This window comes from Sprattus sprattus, assembly GCF_963457725.1.
Source record: "Sprattus sprattus genome assembly, chromosome: 4".
NCBI classification, from domain to species: Eukaryota; Metazoa; Chordata; class Actinopteri; order Clupeiformes; family Clupeidae; genus Sprattus; species Sprattus sprattus.
Window position 1 is genome coordinate 31,703,618 of NC_137923.1, and position 11,935 is coordinate 31,715,552.

Genomic DNA, 11,935 nt, shown 5'->3' on the forward strand with positions numbered 1-11,935 from the left:
CAGATGCCACTTTCAATCAAATAAAAAGTGTCTCGCCATAGACTGGTATGCCTCATATCTGGTAAGCATTCAGTCAATGCAGACCCTGCTGCAAGGGCAAATTACCTGACCAAAAGACAGACAGAAAAAGTAGTACAGACATGCTGAACCTGATTTTTTCACTAAATCCGTCAGCGGATGACAGCCTCCTCAGGGAATTGCATGAATTGAAATCAGTTTGGTCCTGTTTCTTCATTGTTTTGGTTAATGTTTTTAATGTGATATGAAAATTAACATGATAATATATTAAAACATCTCATTCATTTTACCTTGGCGATTACTTATTTGTTTTTCTGTGTCAATTGCTTGCTTTTTGGCTGTAGAAGCAGTATGGTCATTTGGTGTAACCGATTAATGTCATTTGGTGTAACCAGTATTTTTCACAAAAATCTCATATTGTGCAAAAAAGTTAATATGGATGATACTTAAGTATTCCACTACACTGTAATAATGTGTTTTTTAACCATTTTTACCCAAATGGTCAAGGTATAGGCAGAAAACTTTAATGTTTACAACATAATGTCTTGCTCAGTACAATAAAAAATCTATTTAATCTGAAATTATAAAATAAATATAATAAAAAAAATGGCATGTGATATTTGAAAATCAATTACTTGTTTTCATGACTACACTTACATAAAATCTAGGACAGACAGACAGACAGACAGACAGATAGATAGGATAGATAGATTGCACTTAGTTTTTAAACACAATGCCGGCTGAGTATGAGGGGCCATTCACATGGTTGGTGTTAGGACCCTGAGGACATGCTCGTTTTTCTTTGGCTGCAGCGACTTGGCTGACAGCTTCCATTGCTGTTGCCTAGTGCCTGACCAAAGCCGGTTGTCAAAGAAAGGGTGTGGGGAACAGAGGACGTTTACTATTTCTGCAGCAGGCATGCGGCTCTTGTTGGCACTCAAGTCGTGGATACCGGTCTAGCTACGCATCAATGTATCCCCGCGTTACCTCTGGCGTGTAGCCTACCCACATCTCGCGTTTTGAAGAGAGACATTGTGTTAGACTGCAAATTGATTTAAATGTTTTTCCTGAGGATTTTTTTCTTTTCATTCCTCTGACATTCCAGATTTTGCCCAGCTTTGAAGATGATGTTCCTGGTATATACTTTAATTTCCAATGGTGAATAGCTTTTCTGGAGAACACTTTCCGTGGAATGTGTGAGTAAAGACTGCAACTACTTTCTGTTCTGCTCCGTTTTGTAGCTGTCCTTTCCTCTTCCTCACCTCGCTAGTAGGTTAACGAATGCGAGATGTATGTCCTTATCTAGAATTCTCACCTGAAGACAGTCTGTGTACACTGCAAATGATCAGAATTCAGAAACGCATGGAAACCGTGGTGGCATAGCAAACTGACTGGTGAGGCATTGTTCATTGACCGTTACCCCAGACACCAAGGCAATAATATTCAACCCTCATTACAGAGGACTGTCTTTTGACCTCCACCGAAGCTCACTTAAGATAAACTAGCCTACGATGTCTGTAAACCGAAGTATCGAATGGGAACATTTTGAGGAGCGAGATAAGGCCAGTCGATTCTCACGGGGGAACGGGTCGGCAACTGTAAGCGGTACCAGAGGCAATGGGCTCGTGCCCAGTCCAGCTCACAGTGCACATTGTAGCTTCTACCGCACGCGCACATTGCAGTCGCTCTCTACAGAGAAGAAAGCGAAAAAAGTTCGCTTTTATCGGAATGGAGACAAATACTTCAAGGGTGTGGTGTATGCGGTGTCTAATGACCGGTTTAGGTCATTGGATGGTCTACTCATGGAACTCACACGCTCGCTTTCGGATAATGTGAACTTGCCCCAGGGTGTAAGGAGCATATTCACAGTGGATGGAACCAAAAAGATAACGACTCTCGAAGAACTAGTAGAAGGTAAGTGAAGTGATATAACAGACATCATCAATGTGTCCGCCAGCCACCTGAGGTTCAACATTTCATTCACAGTACATTCTTTGATTATCTGGCTTCTAAGAAAGCATATGGGTGTGTGTGCGCACCAGTCAGACAGCTGGTTGTATATGTATGCATGCAAGCACATTTGACACCTCTGTCCTTTCTAAAAAGCTACACATTATCTTCTTGTACATTTTATGAGGTTCCACTTGGTGACCACGTGCCATAAAAAGCCTATAAGGGGGCATTGGGTGCATTACTATGAAGCTGAGGATGCACCAGATTCCAGTGGCATTTCATTTCAACTCAATTAAATTGTATTTATATTGCACCAATGACAATTGGACAGAGCCTGACCCTCTAGAGCAGTGGTCCCAAAACTTTTCATGGTAGGCCCCCTTTGACAATGAGGGAAAAGATTGCCAAGTCTTAGCAACCCAGCTCCTAAGCGGGACCCATCTGCTTGGGCCTGGCTGGGTAAAGAAATAAAATGGAAAAATAAGGGAGGAGAGGAGGAGAGGAGGAGAGAGAACATACCTGCATCAGGATAAACATATTAGCATACATGTGACGTATATACTTGGTACATACAAGATTTATACTGGCTAAAATGGATACAGCCAGCATTCAAAGTAGTGGGTATGCAATGTGTTCACATTTCCAGTATGCAAATATAATGGTCATACGACATATTGAGGGTCGTAATGTACTCATATTAATATAATAAGCAAATGATTGTGATCATATTAGCAGAGAAACGTGTAATCAGGCTGGCAATCCAAATATATGTGATGCATTGTAAGCTATGTGTAGTAGGACACGATTGTTAGAACTGGCAGCAGAAAGCAGGGGACAGCGACACTTCGCATTGGAGATGAGTTGGTGGATAGATTGTGTGGCCCTAAAATGATTGGGGCCTACGACCATAACTTCTGTTTTGTCTGAATTCAGAAGCAAGGCGTTGTTTGTCATCAAGACTTTAAAACCTTTAAGGCAAGCTTTAAGCTTAGCTAGTGGGGTTATTTCATCAGGCTTCACGGAGAGGTATAGTTGAGTATCATCAGCATAGGAATGAGAATTGATGCCTTGCTTTTTAATTGCAGAGCCTACAGTCAGCATACAAAGAGAAGAGCAAGGGGTCAAGTACAGAGCCCTGGGGGACTCTGTTATGGTTCATTATGACATGTACAAAACTGACAACGATCACAGAGGTAGGACCTAAGCCAGGCAGGTGCATGACCTTTAATGCCTACATGGTACTCAAGTCTCTGTAGTAGCATATTCAGGTCTATAGGGTCAAAAGCAGCGCTAAAATCTAGAAAGACTAGTATTGAAACACATCCATTATCGGGTGCAATAAGTAGGTCATTAACAACTTTGACAAGGGTGGCTCTAAGCCTGACTGGAAGTCTTCTTGGATGTTGTTTCTGTTATAAGAAAAGAACAAAGTTGCTTTGATACCATTTTTCCCAGCACATTTGCTAGCACTCAGTGATTTGCATGGCTTTAAATATACAGGGGTTAGTAGTTAAGCAAGAAAAGCATCTTTATTTGCTCAACATAGTCCTTACAGTGCATGCATCTCTTTATCCTTTTTTTATCTCTTTCACTCTGGCATACCTCTTGTTTTGTATCTCCTTTTCAGGCTCACTTGGTCAACCTGACATTTATGTGCATTCTTCAATAGTCACAATAAGGAGGTATTCCTAATGTAGTAGGCATTACTTGCTAACCTCCAGAATTGTTTCTGAGCATTAGAGGTCACTGTTAGTTCCCCTGTGCCAGTTCCTCTGCCCCCCTGTTAGTACTCATCTCTATATCGTGCAAGTTCTCTCCCTTCTCAAGTGCTCCCTTGGCTTTTCAGTGCCCCAGAAGACTTAAGGATGGATTTGGGTCATCAGCTATAGCTGTGAGATGGATATCTAACACTGAGATAGTAGCAAGGGGCAATGAGAAACTGCTCTCTTTCAGTTAGATACCATCCAAAACCATCTCATGAAACTGTTACACACCTTTGCAGGTTAGCGTAAGATCTGTTATTTGTACACACATCAAATATAATGTATGACATACTTTTTCGATAAAATGTGGTTTTCATATCAGGGAGCAAGAGCTTTCAGGTCCAGTCCACTGGAAGCTAAAAAGATGTCAGATTTATGCCAGACCTTTGAATTATCCTCCTTTCATTCTGTTGTTAGAAGCACACAAGCTATTATATCACTCGCATAGACAAGTGGTGTGTGGTTCATTGACAGAATGTTTTATAGCTTCTGTTAAATTATGCCATTTATAAAGCTCTCATGGGTGATGTAATCATGTGAGTTTAATATAAAGAGTCAGGTAAAATGGCTGCTTGATTTGTATTTTGACCAGACATTTGATAATATAGACCAGATTAAGTGGTCATTGTCCATATGTACTCCTTTTGGGAGGTGTGAACAACATAATCCATACCTTCTTCTTAGGGGTGTGCCAAATAATCGTCATGACGATGCATCGCGATTCTAATTTTCACGATATACTGCATCGGTTGTTGACGCCAAGTATCGATTATTAATTAATTTTATTTATTTATTTTTTTTTTATTGCATGAATGGTTGGCGAACATCAAGCATTTCCGGCCGCACGATACTGCGACAAGTCATTCATAAACAAAACATGCAGTGTATCCAGTAATAATAATATTTGTGTTAAGTAACCTCCAAAAGTCGTTTAAATAAATACAGCTATGTATGAACTGAGTTGCTTTGAGTTATCAATTGAACACACTATCCAGATCATACACAGCCAGTCAGCCACTGGTAATGGCTTCATTTTTTTCTAACAGTGTTCAGTGAAAATTCGCAATGCATCGCAATGCATCGCAATAATTCAAGTATCGCGATGCATCGTGATAGAATCGCATCGTGGCATGTGAATCGTGATACGAATCGAATCGTGACTTCTTTGGCAATACCCACCCCTACTTCTTCTCCAGATAACTGCAGGCACATGCAATACAGACCCACCCCCTGTAAAGCAGTTAAACAGTATTTGTATGGCTAGTGGGGGCTGCAGCGTTTCTTGGTCAGGTCTACTCGGTCGCTTAATAGGCTGGGGGAAATTACCACAGAAGACCCAGCGCAGCACTTGCGACCCATTGATTGAAGACTGTTAGAACCTTGAAGCAGAGAAGGAGAGGAACATTTCATCCACAAAATCAATAAAAGAATGCTATTAATCTTACTATTGGACCTTTCAGGCTCATGGCTTCATCTATGATTTTCTTCACTGCCATTCCGTGGCTTTCAGCCCTTGCATCTGGTAGCAGTCTTTCTGTGCATCACCATGAGCAGGGTGTGTGTTTAGAGCTCAGCTGGACTGCAGAGGGAAACTGGTCAGCTGTAGTGCGTGTGTAGAGGGTGTTGATTAAGTGCCCTCTAACCTCTGTGTTGATGTGACACCTGGGACCCCTGTCCCCAGAGAATGAGGGGACTCAGTGGAGCCGTGACGTGTGGCCTGATCACAGCTGTTTGTCTCATCCATATCCCATTTTTTCCCAGTTTACTTGTCCTGTAGTTTAATATAGGGTACGCCATGCTTCTGCTGAGAGTCACCCTCATCAGTGGGAGTGACCTCAGCTGGTACTTCACTGGTAAATGAGGCTTCTGTTAATTTCTTGGCCTGATAAAGATGGGCACCATGGGAATATTTTTTCTTTTCCCTCTCTTTTTGTCGTTACATAGTATCCCTTAATCGCTTTTTCCTTTTTATTTGCCATGAACATATACCAACCTTTATGATGAGGTTGTCATGTTGGCACTGTCAACATGAAGAGGTAATGATCAGAAGACCATCTTTGTATCAGCTCTTTGTACGTCACTTGTGTTCCTTGTCATGCTAAAGACCTCCATGTTGGTGTACATTACCAGGACAAACTGTTAGACCAGTAATGCAGTGGTGTCAGTGGCATCAGACCGTTTTTGGCTTTTGGTTTATTTATCATTTGTCATCTTGTTCACTGACTCATTTTTTCTTGGTATTTCCGTCAGACTCATCTCCTTTTTCATTCTCCATGCTTAGTCTCAAACTGTCTGATTTCATCTCCGGCCGTCATCCTCACTCACATGTTTCTCTCTCATGCGCTAAGTCATCTTATTCTCAGCAAAAGCGTCTTTCTTGGAATATTTGTATTGCTTTACCAGGACTTTCGTTGTTAATTTTTTTTTTGTGGTCAAAGTCCAGCAGTTCATTCCATGAATAATAAGTAGTGATGTGAGCCTCAACAGCCACAGTCATCATGTGGTATGTGTGCTTTGAAAGCGCTGTGTGTTCTGAATCCAAGCTCCGTCACTGGTTGTGTGATGTGTCTGCCCCTGGGAATATGTCTCCCATTGCCCTTAGACAAGCATTGTTTTAACACAGAAATGCATTATGATTCATTTTGTACGATACATTTAAATATGTAGCTGATAAATCATCACTGCTGAGATGAATCTCCAGCTCATTTCTGTTACATCACATCCTGTGTTAGTCCGTGTTTAGAAATCAGTGTTCTCTTCCTGATGTGGGAGCAACCTCTCGAAAACAGGAAGAGAGTGCGAGAGAGCAAACTGTTTACTCTCTGTCGTCGCAGCACTGTAGCGCTGTTGTACTCAGTGCGACCCACCTCTGGTCTCTTTGCAGCTGCTCAACAGGTCCACATGCACATGTAAACACTCAACACAACAAACAACCAGGCACCTAAACCCTTAACACAGTCTTTAATAGGATGAGCAATACACATTTTAGTGACACCGTACAACGTTAACTGATATGTTAGTGGGGTGTTTGATTATTCTCATGCACTATATTCACCTGTGATAAGTGTTGAGCTTTGTCTATATTATGTCAGGGTGTGATACAGGGGAACGAAATTCACAGTTGCTTTATCCTTGCTTAAGTCATGAATGAGTCAAGAAAGAGGCATGCACTGAATGGTGATAGTGAAGAAAACCAAAAAGCCAAATCAGACAGCCTCTAAGGTTTAGAGGTTTTAATGTACTTATCCTGTTAGTCCTGTTAAATTGTTTCCCCTGGTAGAAAACGCATACTAACTGTCAGAATGGAATACCAGCAAAAATGAAAACACTTTGTTTTGGAGGCGATCCAATGCTGGAAAGAAATAGAAGAAAAGAGAGAGAGAGAAACCTTCTAGCCATCCAGAGGACCTCAGTATTTCTTAGTTCCACAGTTCTACGCAGTAGATTTCCACCAGTGTGGGTAATTAGTGCCGGCCCTTCTGTGGCCTAGAATATAGACTCTTTCACCTTCATCACATGACACAGCACAAGACTACAAACTAGAACAAGCCAGGCACAGAATCAAAACACTTCTGCTGCAATGCAACGAATATCTTTTAAGGTCTGATGCCAAGTATCAGATATCCCGATGAAACTGGGGCCTTTTAAGCCGAGGTATATACCCTATTGGTTTGTTATGGTTTGTCTACACCTTTGTCAAGTTTTCTGTATGCGTAGATTCAAATAATGTTTATTTTAAGCACAGGCATACTAAACATTGAACCACCCTCCTGCTCTTTCCTTATATCAGTGATTCTTCAGTTGTTTAAGGGTCATTCCATACCAAATCAACTAGAAGTTGCCACCTGGCCCCCGTTCTCCAGATACAGACACAGGCAAAGCTTCAGAACCCGATACCAAAAGTAACACTGACTTCTTCTTGAGGATAGACATTTTTTTATTTTCTACTGTGGCTGATGTTCACCTGTAGAATCTGAATCTGAGTGCAAACAAATCTTTAATGATTACAAAGATAGGTGAAGTTAGGATTTAATGCAATCTGAATACATTTTTTCAGATTTCAGTGTACCATTGTAGTAAGAGTTTCTTCCACTGACAATGAATATTGGAATGCATTGTATTAAGTACCTACATGTTTTTTAAACAGCCAACATACTTTATAGAATTACATTTGGAGCTCAGGTGAAGGTCTAAAATAATAAAATAAATAAAATGACCCAAATATTTTGTAGGGTGCATAGGGTGAGTGTCGATGGTGGGAATTACCTAGGAACATTACAGTACAATTTGTGCTATTTTACCATGTACGTCATTTTCAGACCTTCACCATAAGTCCAAATCACATATCATCATCAGATATGTTCCCACAGAAGTGGTCCTTTTTCAATGTTTGTACTGATCTCAATATGTTGTTATTGAAAAACGAAAATGATATTGATTGAAGTCATCGAGCCACAAAGTTGAAGTATGGATCCAATAAAGATGTATATGTGAATTAATTATGAGCAAAACTCTCAACTTCAATGTTGTCCGAAAATGATACAACACACTTTGGACACTGCAAGAAGCCTTAATGTGCCTTAATTTCAAATTGCCAACTTTTTTACTTTTGGTGTTTGGCTTGTACCCATATCTGGGTATACATGAAAAGGACATCAGTATGGGTATACATGAAAGGTCATGAGGGAAAGTTTTCAGATTTTGGGTGGCATGGATTTGACATGCAATGACCCTTCAGCCACTGTCACTGTCCATGATGATTTTAGCACTGCTCCACACACCACTTTAAGTGTTTTCACTGATGGCCTCTCTGTCTCCATCTCCTCTTCAGGTGAGAGCTACGTATGTGCCTCCAATGAGCCTTACCGCAAGGTGGACTACACCAAGAATGTGAATCCTAACTGGTCAGTGGGTCTGAAAACAGGCACGTCGCGCTCTCTTTCATCACTCAGCGCCCTTAAGAGTGAGCACCATCGGGAGGGCAAGGACTTCATCAAGCCCAAACTGGTCACAGTCATCCGCAGTGGTGTTAAGCCCCGCAAGGCTGTCCGCATCCTCCTCAACAAGAAGACAGCCCACTCCTTCGAACAGGTGCTTAATGACATCACCGATGCCATCAAGCTGGACTCTGGAGCTGTTAAGAGGCTGTACACTTTGGAAGGCAGACAGGTAAAAGCATCTCCTCAGCTTCTTGTTATATTACTATTTTATGTGACACAAAAGAAGGTCCAGTGGTGAGTACCGCAGTGCAGTTAATGCATTTATACACTTGCAGGGAGAGTGTGCATTCTCTGCTCTCATTCTTAACCCCTAGCTGTTTAGAGTGAGCTCCAGGCCCTCTTTGCTCTAGAGAGTGTAAAGGTGCTGTGTGTACCGCACTGTGTGGCGTGGTGTCCTCCACAGCTGTGTTAAGATGTTCAGAGTAAACAACTCCGCATCCACCAGGCTATGTAGGAGATGCATACTGCTTACTCCTAACAATCACATTTCTAACACTCATGTTCATGTTACTGATGGCCATGTGGCTATCATGTGACTATGAATGGCCATCTATACAAACGTAATTGCTGCTGCATATTGATGGGTTGATGTGGAATTCTGTTTTGAGATTGTGATGCAGAAGCATTGTACAGTTTTAAACTAAAACTAGCGAGCTCCCTACCTGAAAAGCACCACCAGCATCCCAGTTGGCACTTATACAAATTAGCTTGAATGCAACATAGTATCTTTAAGCGATCTTGTTGGTGAAGTGCTGTGAAGGATTTTCTTACTTTTTGGCAAAGGAACAACATTGCATTGAGCCTGGACGAGTAGTGGGAATGACAGATGTGTTCAGGGCCGCTGACAGGTTTGGCTGGGCCCGGGACAAAATTATCTCAATGCCCCCCCCCCCCCCCCAAAAAAAAAATCTAAAAATCTAAGGTTTTTTTTTTTGTTCCCAAAATTGTCAAACGCCGAAACACAACCACATAATTCTCTTGTGCAGCTCCCAAACACATGACGTCGGGATGACAAGCCCATTTATTACGGATAAACCAAAAGGATTATTTACAACTTTAATTGGATAGGCTATGGATATGGACTGGGTGAAGTTATGGCTTTCAGAATCATACCACAATAAAACTCACGCTATTGCATTCACTTAGCTCAGCTCAGCTCATTAACTGCACATTTCATCGACCATTTTTCACTTGACCAAGGGGAATCATGTCAAGGGTACTTTTATATATCGCCAGACCCGCGTGTATGTCCGCTGAACTTCCAGAGAATGTTTGGGGAACAAGGCGGAACCCATTCATCTGGCGAGTTTCAAGTTAACGGCAATCAGAAACTAAGGCTGAATCCCATTTCATCCCCTACCCCTTCGTCTTTCCCCTTCCCCTCCGTTTTGCGCGTTCATGTGGAGGGGTAGGGCTGTCCCAATTCACGTTAAGACAGAGGGGTAGGGGAGAGGGGAAGGGCTTTCCACCCCTCCAAACGGAGATTTTCCGAGGGCACACTTCAAACGGAGGGGTAGACTGATTTCCCTCAATGCATTGCGAACCCGTGATCATTAAAGAAGAAACATCGCGCAAGTCCATTTAAAAATGTCGGAAACAGCAGGGAAAGCATCACACAAATGAAAGTATTTTCTTTGTAATTCATGATTTTAAAACTTGTTTGATGAAATGTTGCATTGTGTAAATAACAGCTGCAGGCGCCATGTTTGTTTATGTCTGGTGAGTGACAGCTGTCGCTCTCCGGTAACGTAACAGCTGACGCAGCGTACTGATGACGTACGTAAGTGTTGAAGGGCTATCCCAATTCGTAAGGCTAGAGTTTAAACCCCTTCGACTACCCCTCCGTTATGGCTCCGTTTGAAAAAGCGAGGGCAAAGGGGTAGGGGTAAGGGTAGGGGTGGAGATTAGAAATGGGATTGGGCCTTAGTTACAGGCTACCCCAAAATGTCACGTTTATAACCCATTCGTTACATCCAACTCTATCTAAATGGCAATTTCACATGTTGCCATGCCACTGGCTTATTTTAAACCATGAGCCGCGTTACACTGGCTGTAATTCAGCTGACGGGATGATTCTCAAATCAATTCAGCCTGATTGGAGTGCGCAGCGTGTGCCTGCCTGAAACATTTGATTTGGACATGGGCCTATTTGCGGGGTAATGTGCATATTCTAAGATTCAATTAGATATAGGCGTATGAAACACAGTGTAATAAAGCCGTTGTGGTTATCAAATTATTCAATGCCCCCTGTCTGTCTGATATTGATCTCCGTGTGACTTGCTCATGTGGTGCTGCGCTAATATGTTTGACACGCCACCTGTCCCTGTGTTACTTGACGACGGGACTAAGTTGGCCGTGTCTTACCTGGCTCTGCTGCACAGCTGCCTTTACTGGTACCTGCAGCATCACCTGAGTCTTTTCTGAAATATTTATAAAGAGATCTCCTCAGGCTTTCGGCTTCTTCCTCTCTTTTTCGCCTTTCTTTCTTTTTCAGGGCTCCTGACTTGTGCATGTTGAATCGACTCGCGCACTGACCACTAATGGAATGATGTCGTCTTTTTTCTTCTCCAAAGACCAAACCATTTTGGCATAGGGGTGATAGGGGGTTATTGGCCATTTTTTCAAGGGCAATGAAGGCAAACAATCTAGGAATCATTAATTGAATGCAAATAAAGCACTTTTCTTCTCTAAATCAACACATTTTGAAGTATACATACAATAATTAATCCCAACTTCATGGGGGTCCAGTTATGGCCCCCCCCCCCATTCCAGGGCCAGTCCAGGGCCCGGGACAACGTACCCGTTTGTCCCCCCCTGTCGGCGGGCCTGGATGTGTTTATCTGTTATTCAGACAACCATATCCACAATTTAAAGATGATGCCACAAGTAGTTGCTCATAGAAAACACACCTCAAAGAGTGGTTTTACCTCACTGTTTGATAATAGAGAGAGGCTGCTCCTCTCGCCTGGGGGGGTGTCTCTAGAAATGCAGAGAGATAAAAAAAGAATGTCAGGAAAGGAGAGAATGACAAGGAAAAGAGAAGATGGAAAGATGAAAAAGAGAGAAATACTTGGGGAAAGCACAGAGGCAGAGAAACACAGAAGGGAGTTGGGGAATGGGTTTCCTTCTCCCCATGTTGTGGTCTCATGGGATGATGGGGGAAAGCCTTGCCCCGAGCCAGCCATGCCTCCAGATGCAGCC

The 11,935-nt window shown here is 42.3% G+C and overlaps 1 protein-coding gene across 1 annotated transcript in view; it reads left to right on the forward strand.

The window, feature by feature from the left end:
• Nucleotides 1-1,529: 1,529 nt before the first annotated feature.
• The window catches only part of dclk2a (doublecortin-like kinase 2a), a gene marked incomplete at its 5' end in the record, with an annotated part of 58,410 nt that continues 48,004 nt past the window's right edge, over nucleotides 1,530-11,935 (forward strand). Inside the window, one exon of the mRNA XM_080836688.1 lies at nucleotides 1,530-1,932. Coding sequence (XP_080692814.1) covers nucleotides 1,530-1,932 — 403 coding nt within the window. The remainder of the gene's footprint in view (nucleotides 1,933-11,935) is intronic.